The sequence below is a fragment of the Amphibalanus amphitrite genome, unplaced genomic scaffold (genome assembly GCF_019059575.1).
Source record: "Amphibalanus amphitrite isolate SeventyFive unplaced genomic scaffold, NRLGWU_Aamphi_draft 002692F_arrow, whole genome shotgun sequence".
In the NCBI taxonomy this organism is placed as follows: Eukaryota; Metazoa; Arthropoda; class Thecostraca; order Balanomorpha; family Balanidae; genus Amphibalanus; species Amphibalanus amphitrite.
The window spans coordinates 4741-25456 of record NW_024884085.1 but is presented as its reverse complement, the minus strand read 5'-3'; the positions used below and the strand labels follow the sequence as shown (position 1 = coordinate 25456).

Here is a 20716-nt window from a genome sequence, read left to right as displayed (position 1 = left end):
ATTATCTGCAACGCCATAGGCTTTAAATACAGGTGAATATTTCCTAACCTTATGTCAGTTATATGCCATCTGCCCGTCATTTGCAGCTTATAAAAAAAAATATATATCAGCGAACATGAGTGGTGGATGCGCATTGAGTGGTGGATGCGCATTGAGTGGTGGATGCTCAATGCGCATTGTAGAAGCAATGCGCAATGAGCATTTATGACTCCTTAGTCATCATGTCGCTCTCTGGGCACTGTCAGCCAAGACGCTACGCACAACTCCGCCGGCTTTCGGCACCGCTCGCCCGTCGCCCGTCCCCGCTCCCCGCCACAGCGAGAGTGACCGCGCGCCGGCCCGAAACCGCCGCAGGCCAAGACCACAGAGGCGGGGCTTAGCTGTGACGTCATAACGTATCACAGACTGACTGGTGATAGCCTCTACACACCGGATGAAAATCTTGCTCGAAATTTAACATTACGAGTCAATGACAAGTGCCTGAAATATTGAAATGGCGATAAAATATCTAAATTGTAAAAGTTTCGGCCTGTCTTGAAACGGCCATGTCCTGAGCTTGGTTGAAATTCCTTCACGCATTTAAAAGTAATCGCGAAAAATTAGGGTCTCAAGGGGTCTGGCGTTAACAGTAAGCGTCTCTTCTAAGTGTTCACCTCTGTCCTCTCCCATTCGACAGTGATTTCTGTTTCCATTCTTTCACACGAATCGCATTACTCCATGAGCTCGCCTTCCTCCCGAACGAAGACACCAGGGATTTAATTATTCGGATGTTTATTTATTATTTCTAAAATATTTGCAACCATAACACTATAACACAATGCACATAATAATCAAAGGCACATGTGTAGTACACAGTTTCATACACTTCATCTTGCTCCAATACTTTACACACCGACCTGACTAGCATTGTAAGCTAAAACTGAACACATTCGCTCTCTGGCGCGAAGCCACGCCAAGCCAGGGCGGGTGCACCACTCTCTCTCGACCGGCGTCATGACTTGACGCGTGCGCGCACGTGCGTCGCGAACGTCGCGACGACGCCGACGCCATACCCTGATTAGTCGAGTCCGTCGCGGCCGACGCAGACAATAAGTTACATAGTACACTTAGTTGTGACGATGGCAATAAGTTATGAAGACAACTGACAATGCGGTGTGCCGTGGCGAGCACGGCCGGCTCTCTGGGACGGAGGTGCCCCGGTCAGAACCGGCGCGGCGCCGTGCGCACCACCGGTGGCGCGGCGCTCTTACAGCTGAACATGGCCTTTGCGCGGCCCACGGCGCCCGTGCACACGTTCTCCCAGGGCCGCACGGGCTCCACGTTGAAGTCGTGCTCGTTGAAGCAGTCCCAGACGCGATCGGTGAGCTGCGCCACCGAGAGTCGCCGGTAGGAGAACTCGGTCTCCTCCCAGGACATATCACTCGTGCGGTCGCTGCTGCTCGCCTCAGAGGTCACGTCACTGGCGTCGTCGTCGACCGGCGGCGGCGTCATCGAGCGCATGGTGACGCGCGCTGACACCACCCGGGTCGGCTCCAGCTCCAGGGTCACCTCGTTGGGCACTGGCACGACCCGTACCGCCAGCGGACTGCACGAGCGCAAGCGCCGCTCGGCAGGCACTGTGAGCTCAGACTCCGCCGGAGACGTCACCGGGGCGTTGTCGACAGCGGACTGCGACACCGGCGCCGGCAGGGCGTTCTCGATGGTGTAGGCCCCGGTGGTCAGCGAGCTGGACCCGAAGCCGGAGTCTCGGCGCGTCGAGTCGTTACCGTTCTGCGTGTCGGTGTCGGCGCTGGTGATGGTGGAGGGCGGACTGGAGGTGGGAGTGAAGGGCAGGCTGGTCTCGTCGTCTGACGAGGCCGGGCTGTTGAAGCCACTGTCCTTTTCAGTCTGGACACAGTCGGAGGAGAGAAGCGACGGCTCGCAGTTGTCAGTCGACAGCCAAGGATGCTCCAAGCAGCTGTGCAGGGTGCGTCGTCCACTGGAACGAAAGAGATCTGGGTCAGTGACGTCGTTTACATAGGCTACTGCGCGGCGTTGAGCAGTCAGACAGATCAACAGCTAGACAGAGGATCAGCAAGACTATCATCAATAGCAGGCATTCCGCTGATGGCAGTGTTTGGTCTCCCGCGGCCGAGACAGCGATCAGGGGCACCTCAGGGGGCGCCCGATTGGCGGCGTAACCGGACCCCGGTCACAGGGACTAAAGGATTCAGTAGTCTGTCCCCACCCCGCCCCAACAACATCCACAGTCTGAGGCGGTCCACGAGCGACCTTAACGGGGGCTGGAGGCCGGCAACATGCGCATCTATCCGGGATGCGGGATCATGTGATCGATTCTAGGAGACGGCATTGCATCGCGTGCATAATGTAGTAGCATTGCATCCACGTTGTTACATCTGACATGGCCCGCATGCCAATCGGTATGGAATAAGAGTGCGACATTTTTGGGAGGCGTTGTTGCATATTCCTGCATCGCCCCACCCTAGGTCGCTAATTATTTTGAAAATTCAGCCCTGCGACCTTCCGTTGCTGGCGTCAGTCATAAAATTACCGCAATGAAATTGGCCCCATGCGCTAGATCCTGAACTACGACTGCGGGACCCACATTCAGCCGTGCTACTTGGCCGTACACAATTGGATTCCCGATTGGGCGGCCCCCCGGTCGGCCGGGCCACATCGCTCACACGGCCTTGGGCGAGCGGCCGGTCGGCCGGCTGTTTTGCCACGGCTCTGTTTGGCGTCTGCGCGCAGCTTTCTGTCTCTGTGCGCCGGCGACACGTGACTTTTTGAGCGGCGGCGCCACCACGCCGGCGCCGCACGCCGCTGGTCGCCGCAATGATAGCCTCAAATGGAGTCTGGCTCATGAGTAAAAGATACGACGTGCTCCGAATATGGCGGAGCGGCGCCACGGCGGCGGCGGCGCGCCGGCTTAGCATCGGGTTTTGGCGAGCCGGGTCGGCGGCCGCTGCGCCGGTTTTTGAGCGTCAGAAATGGCACGCCGTGGAGACAAAGGTGCTGGAGAGAACGCCAGTCTGACGGGCGCCGACCTGACCCGCCGCGACAGAGTATGACGAAGCACGGTCGGGCCAGGCAGCCGCCCCGGTCAGCGGCTTCCCCGCGTCCCGCCAGCGCGGCTGGGTGGACCGGCCGCTGCAGCTGCCGCTATCTAAGCCATCAGTAAATGGCTTCCCTGCAGCGGCAGCCTGAGTGAAGGCTGGCTCAGCTCGGCCGACCTCGGCACATGGCAAGAGCTGCTGGCCTCGGGCGGCTCTGTAGTCCGTGCCTCCCCTCCTCTCCCCTCCCTCCGTGCTCCGCGCTGTCCTCTGTTGCCGAGTGAATGACACTGCTCCACTGCACACTGCTCCACTGCACACTGCTCGGCCGCGCAGCGGTGGCGCCGGCCCCGACCAACCGAGCCTGCAGCGAACCGTGCCGCCAGCCGGACGTGCATGGTTTCCGCGGATTCGGCGCAAAAATGGACCCGACCGCCGCCTTCTGGGGCGGCCCAGAACATCGCTCGATTTAAACTGGATCAGCACGATAGCGCGGACTGGCGCTGTCGGAAAAATTCCCGGATTTGAACGGATCCGATGACTGTATTTGAGTTCACAGTACGATCGTATCGGGGGCAAATAGTTTGTGGTGTGCCGAATTTCCGCCTCCATATGTGCAGGCTGGCAGTTGTATCACAAGCGCAACATTAAAAAGTGCTTTCATAAATGGTTTGGGAGGACAATGTACCTGGACTGCGAGCAATGAAACGATATTGTGTGCAGGATGGAGGCGTTTCAAGTAAGGACTGGAACTGCTAACTCAGCTATCTGATACGGGCTGGACTGGGCTGCTATTCGCACATACTGAGGCCCCAACCGTGTTATGGTCGCGTTCAGAAACTCAGGCAGCCCACCGACGGGCGGCCCTCGCCAATCGGGGTCGCGGCGGCGGCACGGACGGAGCGTCGTGGGCGGCGGGCGACCTCCTGTGGCGGCCCGCCCAGCAGGACTCTCTCCTCCCTCTCTCCCTCTTCCTCTCTCGTCCTCTCCCCTCCCGCCACGCTGACACACCGCGATGCTCACCTCGGGTTTTTGACGAGCAGGCCGGCGATGAAGTCCTTGGCATTGTCGCTGATGTCGCTGAAGAGGTCCTCGGGGAAGTCAACCTCCTCCGATGTGATGTTGCAGTAGGTCTCCTGGTTGTTGGCTCCAGTGAACGGGGTGTATCCAGTCAGCAGGGCGTAGGTCAGAACTCCGATCGACCTGGAACAATAGAGATGCACCGTCAGTCACCGAACGGCGAGCGAGAACGACTCAGTGGAGCCGCTTGAGTCGGTATACAAGCCGTTAGAACAACACTCGCGCCGGCTAACAACTGGCGCCGGCCAATCCTTACACCGGCTGTGTTGATTTATACAGTGGCGCCGGGTGCGGGCCATGGAGGGCGGCCGCCCTGTCCGACAGGCTGTATATACAGCGCTAGGACGTGTCGACGCCGCCGGCCGCCACCAATCGGTAGCGTATCGGTGTGTGGTCGGGTCGCCGGGCGGCCGCGCCGGGTCACGCAGCCGGCCGACCGGCGCCGGCGCGCCGCCCGCGCACATACATTACCGCCGCGCGCCGACGGTATTGTGTTACCGCGGAGAAAGCCGGACGGGCGTCACACTCGGGGCTGCCTGATGCATCGGCGTCCGGGTCGGCGCACACACGCACACAGACAGACATACCGACACACGCACCCAAGCAGACAGACATACCGACACACGCACCCAGACGGAGGCACGGGCACACAGACATACAGACACACGAACCCAAACGCACACACAGCCAGACGCTGACCCGAGCATTAAGCTATAGGAGGCAATGGAGAGGAGAGGAGCGATAGGTCAGATGAGTGGAAAATCTAGCTGCTGAGGCTGCTATAATTTAGATCGAGGACGGCGCCGGTCATATCTGTGCTGGAGTTTTATCTGGACCAGGGGCACAGCGGCGCGTCTCGTCTCTGAGTCAGCCTCCGGCGCCGGCTGTGTTTATACAGACGACGGTCGGCAGCGGCGCGCCTACAGACCGGAAGACATCACCGAGTGCCGAGAGGCCGGCCGCGGCGGTCCGTTACCCGGCGTCTCCGTGTCCCGTGCCCCGTGCCCTTTCCCGTGTCCCCACCCGTGCCCGATAACCCTTCCCGTGACGAGTACTCACCACATGTCTGTGGCCAGCGAGAGCGGTTCGTAGTTGAGGATCTCCGGCGCTGAAACAAGAGAAAAACCACATGTGGGTTGTGCTCGGGAACGGGGCGGCGCCGGCGGCGGTCGGGGCACGTCCCGTCAGCCCGGGAATGCGGCTGTCGGCTGCGCCGGGACGCGCTCGGCGGCCTTGCCGAGCCGCCACCTCTGCGCTGTTGCGCCACCGGCAGCCGCCAGAGCGGCGCCGCAGCGCTCATTTGAATACGCTCAGGGCGGCTGCAAAGGCCACGCGTGAACGGGGAGGCGGTGCGCCGGCGCCCGCCGGCCGACGGATCAGCCAGACGCACAAACACACACTGATCTGGTAACGTGAAGAGTGGAGACACCTGAGCATCCACTCAGTCTTACAACAAAGTTATCTCAATTTCAGGTCTCGATTTAAATTCGCAATGAAGAGGTGAATGGCCAGTTATCTATACGATCACCCTAAGCCTCTTACTGCAGATGTCCAGAATAGCTTTTAACCGGTTTTGGTGAATGACGACATACGCATACACTTGCTGTTCCGCGTCTGCTTACCCATATAATCTGCCGTGCCCATGATCTCTCGGAGTTCGCCGTTGCCAATCACTTGTCTGGAGATGCCAAAGTCGCACAGTTTGACGTCACAGTTGGGGAATGGTCCGGTCAGCAGCAGGTTTTGGGGCTGAAACAGAAGGGGGCGGGAGGGGGTCACACACGGGAATACCACAGGGGAGGCGCGGGGGCAGTTCCGCGTCCGGTTGTAAATGACTCCGGTCGCTGTTTTTTATCGTGTTCGTGATGGATTCCGCTCGAAGGCGGGCAAAACTGCCGCATCAGGCGGATGATCGTCAAATGCTGATATATCGCCCAAACTCAAAGAGAGTTGGCGAACAAATCGATTTATTCAGCGCTCCATAAAGCCAATTCATCATCTCCGAAGACAGCAAGAGATCGATCCAAATATGCGACCAAATTATAAACATCCGGGACCGGTGGAATTCTCAAGGACCACACGGCAGTGGATCTGGTTTTTATTCCGTCACAATATGCTTCGGTTGAGCAACATTTTCAGCATTATCTTATCGTAGGTCAAGCAGTATTTGAAACACGCGTTTCTTCCTCGCTTTCTTTTCTCGACATATTTCAGTTCCAAAGCATATTTATAAACGGCCCTCACTTAAAAGTGAGATTTAAATATATGCAGGCTGCAGCCGAACAACAATGAACAAGGCGTTTAAGAGACGGCTGAGTTTGGTGTCGAGTGGGGCTGCCGAGAGATTTCTGCCCGCTGCCTGCTGTCGGCACCCGAACTTTCCCCGGTGCCCGCGCACCACACACACAGGCCGACAGACAGACAGACAGACAGACGCCTTGTCGGCGGTTTCACTTTCCAGGCTGACTGGACAGAAGGTGGCAGCGTGTGGCGCAGAAATGAGCCCAGCCCAGCCCGATCGGCCGGTTCGGCTTACTCCGAGAATCGCAGTACCGGATTGCGCCGGTCGCTCAGCGATCAGCGCAGCGCTGGAGGTGCACAGTGGAAACAAACACCCTGCACCGAGGAGAGAGAGAGAGAGAGAGAGAGAGAGAGAGAGAGAGAGAGAGAGAGAGAGAGAGAGAGAGAGAGAGAGAGAGAGAGAGAGAGAGAGAGAGAGAGAGAGAGTGAGAGATCCGGTCACGGTCGTGTCTCCCGATCGGTTACGACCGATAAACCGCGAGTGCGGCGCTAATTCGGCGGAAGTAACGGGACGAAAAGGATGCTACAAGCTGATAGTTCAGTTCGTGATCGAGCCCGCTGGTGAAAATAAAATAAACGAGGTGAGAAGCTCGTTAAATAAAGTTAGGAATGTCAGGCAGGCAGGTGAGAAAAAAGTCTAACGAAGGGAGATACCGATTGAGAAAGAGAGAGTGGACCGGGACGCTCGACGGACGGGGTTACATCATAAAAACGGTAAGGAGAGGATCTAGAAGGCCCAATCCCGATTCGGGTATTGAGCCAGATACTCGAGTGCCGATTGATATACCAAAGTGGGCCGTCTGAGGACGTTCTGACTATCTTCCTCTCCACCAGCCGACAGGCGGACTGGGCGTCCCTCGAAGGTCGTCCTTCGAAGGACGTTCCGCGCGGTCACCGACCCAAGTGGCCCTATAACTCTAACTCCGACCCTTCACTCCCGGATTTGCACGCCGTCGTGTCACCAGGTCAGCCGGTCCAATTTAACAGATAGGCGCCGCCCGCTGCACCCGGAGGCTATTTTAGCCGGGATATTAACGCCCCCGGCATATGGTCGCCTGTCAGCCGATAGTGGGCCACGATAGTCACAGCCGGCAGAGTTCTGCGCCATGAAGGCCGCAGCGGCTGAGTACAGAGGGGGACGGGCTGGGGGCCGTTCAGACCGCAGGATCGGGGAGGCCATCGCGCCCCAATGCGAGTGGAACACGCACCGGTGTTGTGGTGGAAGGTCTGCGCCTGAGGCTCGTACACAACTGTTGTTCGCCTTTAGGATCAACACGAACAAGGACGGACCGATTGACCGGTGGAGTCGACACGGGCCTGATGAAACCGTCAGCACATATCGAACCTTCGATACCTGATACGGTCGGGCCGATATGTGCCAACTCAGCAGATGTTCGCGGCAAACCCTGCACCGAGTGGCTTATATCGCGCTCTGTACCGGCCGAGGAGCGCCCGTATCACACTGAAATCCCGGACTCTGTGTTTGCCTTTCGACTTGATAAGCGTTTCGAGGGGCGGTCGCTGACAAAGCAGCGAAACGACCGTTGTGAGTGGATGAGTAATCAACAATCAAACTAGAACCGTTGCAGCTGGGACTTAGCGCGATAGGATATCGATGTCAATTTTGCACCGAGCACGACAAACAGTCTGTTCAGCTCGCGTTGGAAACCTACCTTGATGTCGAGGTGGGCGATGTTGTTGTCGTGAAGTTGGTGCAGTCCTTCCAGAATCTGGCGCATCATTCGAATCACGTCCTCCTCCCTGATGAACTCCTCCACATCCAGCAGGGTCTGCATCTCGCCTCCGTTCGCCCTGCGGAGAGACATCGCAACGTCAGCCGCTGCACCCTTCCAGCCCTCCCGGACGGGCGCAGTTTCGCAACACCTCCCACTCCCTCTCTGCGGATCATCCGCCGACAGCCCGTCGAGCCGACGAGTGATACTGACAAACAAGACCGATGATGAGAGCTGAAATCACGTCGGGCGGGTGGGTTCTCTGCGCCGCTGGCGGGCGCAGTCGGCGCTGCCCCGGCGGCTCGGCGGCAGTGGTCCGCCCTCCTCCCATGACCCAGAACCGCTCGGCGGTAGCTCGTTAGCGACGCGCTGCAGCTCGCGGTAGTCGGGTGACGCCTTCGAGGCACCCTGCGTGGCCGCCAATCCGGGTCAGACCGTGCACTCGTACGGTCGGCGCACTGGCCCGGCGAGTGGCTCTCACAATGGCTGCGAGCTGCTCACAGGGCCGTTCGCAGTATAGCGGCCGCAATGCCGTTAGGTGGGCGGCGTTCGACCGCGACCCCACAACCCCTGGAGGTCGACCGCTGTGACCTGATCGAGCCAGCCACCAAGTGCCGCGGTCTCGGCTGTACTTGGCTCGTGACGCCACTGAGGGCTGTGCCGTCATCATAACCCACGCGCAAGTCGCTTGCCTCAAACACCTACTAGTTACACTGAATATCACGTCGTATGAGTGATTGTGATAAGCGAAATGGGCCACTTTGCCCAAGTCTGGGAGGAAAACTGGACCGTCGTGCGCAGCAGTGCTCGTTTCTGAGAGCTAAACAAACATAATTGAATTTCGTGCGACTGTGGGCGAGCTGAGCTCTAATTCGACGCCCGCGAGCTCGCCAAACACGTGGGCGCCGATCAGAAGAAAGTACGATCGCAGGTACGGTCCGCGCTGCGGGCGCCCTCATGTGGTCAGTTTCTCTGTGAGGTAACAGGCCACTGGCGATCTCCGGTCCCATGGTTTGGCGTCGCCAGCCTGGCAGTTTCGGCGAGCCAGTTTCTCCAGCAATGGGCCAATATGCTGACTTCTGTTTTAGAAACGCACAAAGGAAATCGAGGCACGTGAGAAACATGCGGCATTCTCTCGCGTTTCGCTTAGGTCTCGCCGGTCTGTATGCTCTGCTGGGGTGTGGGGAGGCTGCAGGGAGGGGCGCACCCGCCGGCAGCGCCGCTGGACTGCAGACTGCATTCCATACGGGTCACGACCCCCCGACCGTGGGACCACAGAGGTATGCGGGCGATACGGCAGTCGCCGACACGGTCCGCAACGCCAACAGTCGTGCAGACCAACCGAGACGCCACCGGAAACGAGTCACCTCCCCGCCCTGACATACCACTCGCCCCACCCTCTCTAAACGTCGCACCCCTCATACTCACAGTTCCAGAACAAGGAAGATCTCTGTGGACGTCTCGAACACTTCATGAAGCTGGATGATACGGCTGCAGTCGGCGAAGGCGTCCAGCACGGCGATCTCGTGGTAGATGTCAGTCAGCCGGCGCCGCTTGCGCAGCACCTTGGCGGCGAAACGCTGTCCGGTCAGTTTGTGCGTGCATTTCCTCACCGAGGCGAACTGTCCTCTGCAACAGACGGAGGGAGGGAGCGGTCAGGGGTGCGGTGACGTCTGGCGACGGGCGGTGTTTCGATGGCGCCGAGATGGGGCCTCGGCCGTGAATTTCAGTCGGGTGTGAGCGATCCGTATCGGTGTGGGGCCGTGCTGTACCCGTGGGAAGCCGGCTGATGGGACCGACTCAGCGGCTGCCAGCCAGTCGTGACCGTGACACGACTCTGGCGACGCGGCGCCGTCACGGCCGCTCGTCACGGCGACCGTCATGGCGCCCGTCACGGCCCGTCGGTCGTCACAAACACGGCACACTCCCAGCTGCGGCCGCCGCTGCAGGCTGCAAGCTGCACCCTCCCCGCCCCGCGTCCCTCCCGCCCCGGCCGGTAACAATGGCCGACATGAATCATGGCTGGGATTTACACGCTGCAAACTGCAGATACGGCAGGACAGTGTCGTGGGACGGCGCGGCTCAGCAGCTCAGCGCCTAGAGACAGAGGGTTTCAGCCGGCATCTCCCCCACTCGGTGCAGCTGCAGCGCCGGGATACCAAACTCGTAAACACGCTCCGCGACCTTCGGTAACGCAGAGCCGAACAGTGCTGCGCAGAATGCGCAATCGAACAGCCGCAAAAACGCGTCCGCCGTCACCGCTGGACCTTGGGCGATATTGACGCAGAGTGTGCGTATCGAGCCATCTGGCGCCGGCCGGGCGGCAGGCGCGGGGACAGAGCCGTTCCGCCGACCGCCGCAGAGACAAGGCGCTGGCCACCTCGCTGTCAACGGCCGCCGAGCCGTCCCACTTTGTGTACGAGCGGTGAGAGCGATGAGCAAGCACGGCTGCGTGCGCAGAGGCCAATTCAAGTGGAGATCCCGCCAGGTTTGAGCCCATTACTCGCAATGTGGGCGAGAGAAAGAGAGCGCCGGCCGCGCGGGAAGCGGCCCTCGCGCACGGAGAGGTGAACTTTCCACCACTTGAGTCGGCAGGCGGGCACCGTTACTCCAGTTTCAGCCGCGCGAGCGGTGCCGTTGCCAGTTTTTATTCGACGCCAGTGCGGCCGCAAGATTTCCCGTTGACCCGTCGGTTATGTGGGGTTAACTTGGAGCTTCAGAAAAACAGTTGAGACGAGTAACGGCACCTCCTGGCTGTCTGCCTGGCCACGGCTGGCCGAATGGGACGGCGCGGCGGCTGCTGCGGCGCGGGGTAGCGCGGTCAGAGCTCAGGACACGGACATGACACCGGGGTGTCACGGCGTCTGTTCCGCCGGGCATTGTTGGCCAGCCGGCTCTGATAGAGGCCTGATTACGGCCCGCGTGGGTGCGCCGTCTAGGGTGTGTCCGCCCGACCGGCCGGCCGGCCGGTCATGGCCCGGTTATGCCGCCGCCCGCGGCCGGCGCAGCTGGGCTGTCTGCGCGCCCTTCCGCCGAGAGCCAGGACGTGCCGCGGCTCCGCGCGGAGCGTAGGCGGCGCGCCCGGGGCGGAAAGGTGGAGGGCGCCGTCGGGCTGTCGGGTTCGATTCATTACCAAGGCCGGCCGGTCGCGGCGGGGCGCTGCAGCCGCGCACCTCGGCTCGGCAGGTCGGTGACAGGGCCGCTATCGGCGGCAGCGGCGCCGGCCGAGCGGCCCTAACCAGCACCGTTAGCGGCCGCGCGCGGACGACCTCGGCCGGCCGCTGACCGGCGCCGTGCGTGCGAAGGCGGCCGCTCTCTGCACGGACGTGGACCGCTACCAGCGCCGCTGGGCCCACCGCCGCGGCCGACAGGTGGCCTCTGGGGCCGGCGCGGCAGATGGTCAGCGGCCTTCCTCTCCTCAGAACGACAGCCGTCTCTAGACCTTGACAAGGACGTCCCGAGACGGCTCCGGTCCAGGTAAACACATACAGAGCCGACCGCTTTCTAATCGGCTCGGCTCCAGCGGCCCGAGCGTTGGCCGCGCCGCGCGGTGGGACAGCCCCACCGGCTACCGTCAGTCGCGGACACTATCGGACCGTTTCCGGCACCGAGCCGGGCTTCCTGCCACCGCCGCGACCGCTGACGCAGTCGGCGACCTCGTGCCCGGGCCGTCCCAGCTCCGCTTCGCACCTCCGTGCAGCGGCCTATTCGGCGAACCCTGCGCACAATCAGCCCATTGATGCATTTGCGCAATAAAATGCCGCGTGCCGCGCTGCCTGTCCAGTGTCCTGTCGCCTCACGTGGCCGAGCGCCGCATCTGGGTCACTCCAGCGGTCGAGCCGCCGGGGCCGCGCCCACGGTATGCCGCGACATCGGCACCAGCGCGCGGCGGCACGCGGAGAAAACGGAAACTGGTCGACGGCGCACCGGCCGGCCGGGCGGCGCCGAGGACCAGCGACCCGTCTGTGACAAGTTTAGAGAGGCGTGCGCCATCCCCAGCACCAGTTTGCAGCGGGCTTAGATACAGCCAGACAGGAACACGGTCCACAGATAGGGAGGCCGGCTTTGCGGCGCGTGCAGACGTCCTGCAGGCTGCCGGCGCCGGTGCAATCAACACGTGTCGTCGCGTCTATCACTGGGATGTCGGAGTAACTGGGCCGGGCGTGGCGCGGCGTCTGGCGATCGGCGTCTCTGGCCCGGTGCCAGGTCTGCCAGCTCAGCGCTGCCGCCGGCCTCACCTGGTCTGCCTCCGCCGGCACCGTGCACGGTCCGATCCGACCCGGTCCGGCCCGGTCCGCCGGCCTGACCCCATTGCTGAGTGGCCGACCGACAGCTGAGCGGTCCCAGACCAGCCGTCCGAGCTCCGCCGCCATCGTCCAACCGATCTCAGTCCGTTACGTTCTAGCCGTCGACATAAGACAGCGCCCCATTGTTACCAGTGCGTGTCGCTAAAATTCACCAGTGAGCCTTCGTGGGTAATCACACGAGGCAGTCCTACAGCGATAGTAAAGCGAGGGCTGAGATCATCAGGCCTAGCGCCTGACATCATCGTCATTATATGACGTGTCTGGGCGCCGCAAGGTAACTGACATATGATGGCGAAACTCGCATTATCCACTGAAGGTATTGAAGTGCTCCCGAATACTCGAGCTCGCGGCGCTGTGTATAAAAACGGCTAATGCTCAGGTCGAGATTGCTCAAGATACTGCAAAGACGAACGTCATTGGCGCCCTCGAACAAGGACGTCAAGATGGGACAAAGAAGGTCAGAGTCCTACTGCGAACGAACGTCAGCTGACGGCGGCGTGCGCAGATGACTAATTGTGACACAGTCGTTGAGCCTCGGCCGATAGATAGCGGGAACACCAGTTGTCGTTTCACAGATAGCAGGCCTTACGCCGATACGGTATCTGCATTCTGTTTACTCCCGGCTCGGAGCGGCTTTGCGCAGTCAAGGGTCGCAATAAAGCTGGTTTGTATTTGCGCTGTGTTGGCGGGCGGTTTTTACTGGTGCTGGTGGCGAGACTGCGGCTCTGAGCGGCGTTTCTGGCCGGGGGGTGACGCCGGTGCCGCCTCCCGCGGTGAGCGCTGACGTCACCGCCGAGAGAGCGGGGGAGGAACGGAGAGGAGCGGGGGAGGAACGGAGAGGAGCGTGGGCGGCCGAGGCACCTGCGTGAGGCGAGAGTTGGCAGCCTTATACGGCCCGCCACCGCCGTCCTGCCGCGCACACAGCCGGCTGAGAAAACAGAGGCCCCGCCAGCCACTGCGGCCTTCAATATGACCGACAAAACTAGTCCATGAGCTCAAACGATCATCAGGCCGGTAGTCCATTGTCCTAAGCCTGGAAAAGTACCGGCAAGCGGCTTGAGCGCCATGCACGGATTACGTGGATTTTTGTTCTGGCCTGGCGGCCAAAACTGGTTCACGCGACCGGGAGGCGTCAGTGGCCGCTCAAAAACGGCGCTATGTGTGACGGGGCGCGGCGACGTATCGGCCACCATCGCCGGGTCGTGACGGCGGCGACCTCGCAGCGGGCTGAGCCGCTCCGCCGCCCCGCACAGGCCCGGCACAGCGCACTGCTGGGAGAGCGCCGGCCCTAAACACCGGGCGCGCCTTGAACTGGATTCGGCGCGCCGGCCGACCGACCCGCAGCGGCGGCGTGTGCGCCCACCGCCTCGGCGTGGGAATCGGGGACCTTGATTAACGAGCGCGCAGCGTTTCACAACACGACGGGGCGCCGCCCTCGGCCGGCCGACCGACCCGCCAGTCCCGGCGCCTCCGCCGCCCCCGCCAAATCGGCACCGAAAATAGTTCAAGAGCACGAGTTGTCGACGCGCGGCCCGCGGCCCATCTGCGGAGGTCGCCGGTGGTCGACGACGATTGCGACAGTGTCGTCTACGACAGGTGGTCGTCGCAGCGCGATCCATCACAGTATGACCTCGGCCGACCGGGGAGGCGACCGAGGGAGTCACGACAGATCGCAGCGATCGTCACGGTCAGAGTCACGGCCGTGAGTTACAGACTCGTGATCGGTGGCCGGGGCCGCGGCGTGCCGGCCATCAGGTCAGGTCAGGTCACCCATACCAGCAACTCTGAGTGACGGCAGAGCATCAACACAGCAGGGCGCCAGCGGACGGCGGGCCAAGACGCGGGTGGTCGCTTTCGCGGCCGACATAAGTGGTTTTGGTCGGGGTGATAGGGATCAGTCGCGTCCCGGCCACTCCGCGACCCTTTGTTAGACGGCGTTTTGTGGGCCCCGCGTGCTGGATGGACGATATCAGCCACGAACTCTGGTGGAGAGCGGCGAAAGGGTGCGGCGCTCCCACGTCAGCTCCGGCTCGGCGAGGTCCCGGCCGGAGCCGAGTGGTCGTTTTTGTGGCGCTCGGCGCCGCGAAATGCAGCAACCGTCGTTGTTTCGCCTGCCAGCCGCCGGCCGGGGCCAGCTGCCGCGGACAATCGTGAGAGCCCGCGGGTCAGTGGCCGGCCAACAGCGCCGGCACACGCGCCGAGCGGAGAGGGCGGTCAAAGCCGGCTCACGGTCCATAGATCCAGCACGAGCAACGGACAGAGAAGGGAGGGTGCCAAAAACCCGGCGAACGGTTACCAAACAACGGCACACGCACGGGAGGGGTGCAGTTACTGAACTCGGGCTAACAGTTTCTGAACATGGTACTTATTAGCAACCAACAACAGACCCTTGGCAGCTTAGCTCAGTAGAAAGAGGCCCGGTCAGGGACTACACGGCCTCTGCACCCTGTACTCTGCCTATAATGGTCTCCGCTGCATTGCAATGTCCATATTGGACCTCCGCTCCCTATCCTGTTCTGTATCCCGGATTCAGGAGTGTATGACCGGGGGTGTCTGTCCCAGCGGTGGTGACCTTGCTCGGACGACCGGCTCGGAAGGTCGAACACTGCAGATGACCGAGAATAGAGACATAGCGACCGTCTCTGAACGCTCTGAACAGGCCGAGTGACTCCACAGAGCCGCACTGTGGTGTCACTCAGGAATTCAACGGCAGGTGCAGTGAATTTCTTGCTGACCACCGCTGCCAGTTCTGCAGAGTTGAGTCATGCGAGGCATGCTGCCTCGTCTTCATTGGAATTTCCGAACAATACAGAAAAAAGGCAGTGACATGTCGTTCGATCAATGGATGTCTTTCGCTCTGTTGAAATGCCAAACACATTGGAGCCAAACAAGCGTCCGTCTTTTTCCAAACACCTAACGGACCGATCATCAACCGTCTGGAGACTGCAACGCATCGGCCGAGGGCTGGGAGACTGCAGCGCCGAACATAAACACAACCCTGCCGGGCCCCTCGACCACCGAAGCGACAAACACTCCCGTCTTCCCGCCGGATGTCAGTGAATTCCCGGCCCTCGGTGCCCAAACGACTCCTGTTTGCACACCTGCTATGAACTGCGCGTGACTCAGGCCCCGGAACGGCCGCCGACGTCGGTATGCGGTACCGTCGCCGCCGCCAAGAGGTCGGCGTATCGGCTCGATGCGTCACCACTGTTGTTCGGCGTCAAGAGCCGCCACCGCTTATCCACGAGCTGTCAGCCATCCAGTCGGGTGCTATTTGCATCCGAAACGTTTGTCTGGCCCGGCCGAGGTGGTGACTCAGTGGGCACGCAGCACCTTCGAGCGCGCCGAGCCTAAAATGGCTCCAAACCGGGCCCACAATATCTCTATGGAAATTACGCAACCAATCTAGGCACGCGACGCAAAACACACTTAATAAACCAGCCTGCTCTCTCGCGACCATATAAGACGAGGATCGCACCATGCAGTAAGCCGGCCTAATTCGGAGACCCCTTTTCATACATGCTTATATGACGGTTGTGTTATAGTGCATCTACGCGGCGGCTGATTCTCCCGTCGTGTGTGCGCCGAGCGGCCGAGGCGGCGGCCGGCGCTCGTCCGTCGTCACCTCCTCGGGCGCTGCTCAGAGCCGACCAGGAAGTGCGGCTGGCGCACGGACGACCTTCCCGGCCAGGCACGCGCTGGCTTCTCGCCGAGCGGCCGGCGAACCGTGGTGTGACTCAGCAGCGACCGAGCGGCGCCGGCGAGCCCGCGAGGGGACGACCGGCGGCTGTGACCGCGGAGGGAGCGGAATGGGGAAAACACCGCCGGATAGAATATCACGCGAGGGCTGCCGGCCGGCGTGGGATCGTGTCCGGTGGTCGGCGGGCCGAAGCCGGACGCAGCGGGGAGCCGTCCCTCCGGTCGGACCACCCTACTCCCCTTTCCTGTCAAACTTTGGTAATAAGCGACCGGAAGAGTCGTCCAGGCTCGACCGACTGCGCCACAGGACTCCCACCGCAGGGAGGTAAATATCCCTCCCAGTCCCGCCGAGGTGATCCCACCAGTGCGTCAACAGGCCCGCTCCATTGTTGCACAAGTGTTTGGCCGCGACCGCGCCGCATCTTCTGTCCCTCAGAGGTCCAGGAGACGCTCTAAGCCCCGTTGAAGCGGGCCTCCTTGAACGGTCCCTGTTTACTTTAGCCAGTGCCGTTTCTACGAAGCATTCCGTCCGGCTGTGTATGCCTCAACTGAAGGAATGCGGGCGGTACTGTGACCTTGGTGACCCCGCGGGACTGTCGCCCGCTCCCAGCCCGTCCACAGGTCAGAGGTCACTGGCTGTCCGAGTAGACTGCCCTCCGGGCCCGGACGCCCACTGTGGATCACGCCACTGCACGCGGCCCATGAGGCCAGCGGGCGATTATAGCTGCGGCCCGACTGGCCCGGCAGCAGCTAATTGTGCCGGATCGGCTGCATTCCAGGCCAGTTTAGAGTGATAGCAGCGGACGCACCGCGGACGGCCCGCTTTCGCTGCACCGCTGCAACTGCAGTTAGCAACTGCAATGTCATGAGCAGCTTGTATGGCAGCCAGTATGACGAGTGATTGCACAGATGACAGTCGTCTGTGCAGTTATAGTCTCCAGTTACATGTCTAGTCAGAGGATGACATTCCACAATTCAGTCACAGCTGTCCGTCCCCAGCCCAGCTCAGCCCGAACCCAGCTGTAGCCTCGCCCTGGGTGGCTCTTAAGTATAGGCGGAGTTCAGGTGTGGTCCTCATGAGATTCTCACACCGGCGGCGCTTCTGAAGGACCGCTAATAACAGGGGGGCTAGTACCAGTGGGAGGTCCCGGGTCCACCCCGCAGCCGGAGGGATCCCTCCGGAGCCGCCGGAGCCGGAACTGGCAGCCGGTGGAATGCGGGATCGGCCAAACTGGTCATGGATCAACCCTGGATGGTCTGCGGACCGCCGGAGCCGGTCGGTTGGACCGCAGAATACCTCAGCCGGTCGGCGGACCGTGGGAGTCGGTCGGTCCGACCCGGCGCCGTAACTGTACTCGATCGGGTGCGGTCGGCCGCCGCGGGCCTACTGGGCGGACCGGGCTGACGTCAACCCCGACCGCGCCCCAACCCGAGCACGCACGCACGGCGGCGACCACGGGACGGCGCCCTGACCATATACGAGCACGGCGGCGGGAGGGGAATATAATACACACCCACGGATGGTTAGACAGCATGACTACCACTCATGGTGCAACCAGCGCCGCAGCAGTGCAGCAATGTATTGCACTACTGTGTGACAATATAGCCATGCAATATAATGCAGTAATACAATTGCACGGCCGTTGGTGTCACGGTACAGTCCTACCCACCACTGAGCTTATGCCCGGAGCAAGTCAGCAAGCCCCGTGACCGGTTACCGCCAAAGGCCATCTAACCTCGCCCAGAGCCCCTTGTCCCAAAACCCCACGTTACGATTTATCTGCAATCCTCTCGGACTCACCTGGCGAAGGGCACATGTTCAACATCGTAGACGTCGTGGATGGAGCCGTCGGTGACCAGGTGGGCGAGCCTCTCCTGGCCGGGGGTCAGTAGTCCGCCAGAGCCGGGCGCCGAGATCAGCGTCCGCTCCGGCACTCGGCCGCACCGTATGTCAAACACCTCGCGCATGGCGGCGCGCCTCCGCCCGCTCCGTCTGTGCTCGCGCTCGCTCCGGACTGGTGTCCCTGACGGCGCTCACTGGCGGCGCTAGCTCGTGCCCGCTCGGAGAGCCACGCGCTCGCACGCCCACCCGCTCGCAATTCTCGCGTCCGAATGGTGGGCCGCCGGAGCTGAGCGCGGCGGCCGCGGCGGGGGGCGGAGCCTGCCCTGTGACGTCACTGGTCTGAGTGGCGCCCGTCAAGGTCCCCGGCGGGCCGGCGGCCGGCGCTGGTTATTTGCTCAAAGGTGCACGGTATGAGAACTGTAATTGATTCGTCTGTGCACGGAGGGGGGGGGGTGTTGAAGGGGGACAGGGGGTCGCTCATGGCGCGCAGTGTGTCAGGGCGCCGGACTGGAGAAGAGGGGAGCCTACTCGACCGTGAAGGAAGTGCTGGCGAGGGTCCGTGGAGGTCACCCTGTGACCGGCCTGACGAGCCCGCTACTTATGCCACAGTTGACCCGAGGCCGGACCCGGCTCAGACGCTACTCGACTCCTCGAGGTGTGTTTGGGGATTAGACGTGAGCTGCAGCGCAATTATTTAGGGCTGAATGTCAAAATGGAACACTCGAGATGACGCTTCCGCTTGTAAGGAAGTGTTTGCAGCATATCGTTATTCGTTGAGCGTACCCGCATCCTGTTGGGCATCTGTAAGATATGCACTTGTTAGCTTGTAGGACTTCTTGGGTCAGCATACAGCTGAGCTTGAGGTGGGAGACCCTCAATGCCGTCCTTGAAAATAATTTCACTAGGCATATTGTACCGTGCAATGTGTATGCAGGAATTATAAACGAGCCACGAGGTAATGAAAATCACGGCGGTCTTGGACGCTACGGGGGCAAGCTCCAAAAAAAGCTTCTCCAAATTTCAAAACTCATCGGAGTTTGATTCCTCATGCACTTCTGTGCCTTTCAAAACAAATTTTTACTCATAAAAATTGCTTAGTATCCGTTTTATTCTCGAAAAAATATTTTCGTCGATTTCGGGCGCTGCGGGGTGGAGCCATCTATATTACTATTTGAGGTGGGTGCGTCTGTCCGTTACCGAGGTCCCGACTTGGTGGTGCTTTGCGTGGACTGCAGGCCAGACCGTTGCACCTAGCGCCCTGAAATTTGCACAACTCATAGATCAAGGATGCGTGACGTGCCTTTGAGGGGTCTCAACTCGATCGGATTGATAGGGAGCGCGTGGCGCGTGCCCAAAAAGTGCAAAATCGCGTCATAGACTTTACGTGTATAAATTGGCGCGCGAAATCGGGCGAAAACGGCCAAATTTGCCCGACACGGGTCCGGTCCCCGTGCAATATCTTGGTGACCAGGGGTCCGATCGGCACGGGGAAAACAGCATCGTGTAGATAATTGAGCGGGCTGTCGAATGGTGTACGGTGTAGAGGATGGCACGTGCCACGTGCACCCGTGAGGGCAGTTTTGTTGAAAAAATGCGGTTTTTGACGGATTTTGGAATTGATTTTATTTTTAGGTGACCGTTAAACAGAGCGAGTTGAAACAACGCCTGTTGGCAAGAGAAATGTACCGCCTCTCATGGGAAAATTGTGAATAGCTAATTGATCGACGCCAAAGTGGTACAAATCACGGGAGAAAATGGTGTTTGTCGATTATGTGCCACTTTATTATTCACACGGTTTTTGCTGTATAACCTGATGCGTCTGGCAGTTGACAATGGTACCGTTGGAAAGAGCATTCAATTCTGTCCAAGACTCAATCTTCATTTTTACATCATAAGTAACAGTATTCTTAAAAATGTAAATGTTCCAAAACATTACATTGTCATTTTTAGCGAAATTCATCGATGGCCCTCAAAAGACTTCACGCCAGTTTTCGAATCATTCTTAAGTAGAACGCATGATAATACGACACGGGCACCTCGATGCGATGTATCTTTTTTTGTTTTGGCCGTCAAAAAGCAATCGAACGAAATGGATACCAACCAAATCGACACAAACCAACCCAATACCCACGGGTCAACATAACCCTTCTTCGCGTTGCGGAGCACGCGGGTAACCCTAGTTTGCCCCAATTGGGCTGGAGCCTGCCTCATTTGCGCTGGATGCGCCAGTGAGCTGTTAGGAGTTAATAAAAATGCTCGCAAAATTCACATTTTGTAAAATATACTTATGTATAGGCGTAGTGCTGTGAGATTCAATATAGGATATTTTATATTTGTGCATGAGGAGGGGTGGGGCAGGGTACACTCTCGGCTCTCGGCTCTTCATTAATATTTAGGAAAAGTGTTTTTCTCAAAGAACAAAACGAACCAGGACAAATTAAAACACGCCGAAGGGTGAAATAAAGTTCGTACATCCGGCCTCTCTGGGTTGTTTCTCATTATACGCTGAAACTCACAAAGGAACTAAAGCGAACGAAATTCTCTGTTACTAAATGATTGAAAATTGCCGATGACTGTTCCCACCTCAGATCCCAAGCCACATATGTATATTAGCCTCTAGCCTGTCGACGGAAAGAATGCTAGTTCTCAACGAACAAATCTCCAAGAAACACTCTGAATAGCTCAATCCAGCAATTCCGC

General features: G+C 59.9%; 1 protein-coding gene across 1 annotated transcript; it reads right to left on the bottom strand.

Annotated features, from left to right (window-relative positions):
• Positions 1-754: 754 nt before the first annotated feature.
• On the bottom strand, positions 755-18818 carry LOC122377282 (serine/threonine-protein kinase 17B-like). The gene is made up of 7 exons (XM_043357226.1): positions 17975-18818; positions 9596-9796; positions 8108-8246; positions 5756-5882; positions 5193-5241; positions 4077-4256; positions 755-1978 (listed from the first exon to the last, which is right to left on the bottom strand). The coding sequence occupies exons 1-7, from the start codon at positions 18139-18141 to the stop codon at positions 1201-1203; spliced, it is 1641 nt and encodes a 546-aa protein (XP_043213161.1). The 5' UTR covers positions 18142-18818; the 3' UTR covers positions 755-1200.
• Between the last annotated feature and the right edge of the window lie 1898 nt (positions 18819-20716).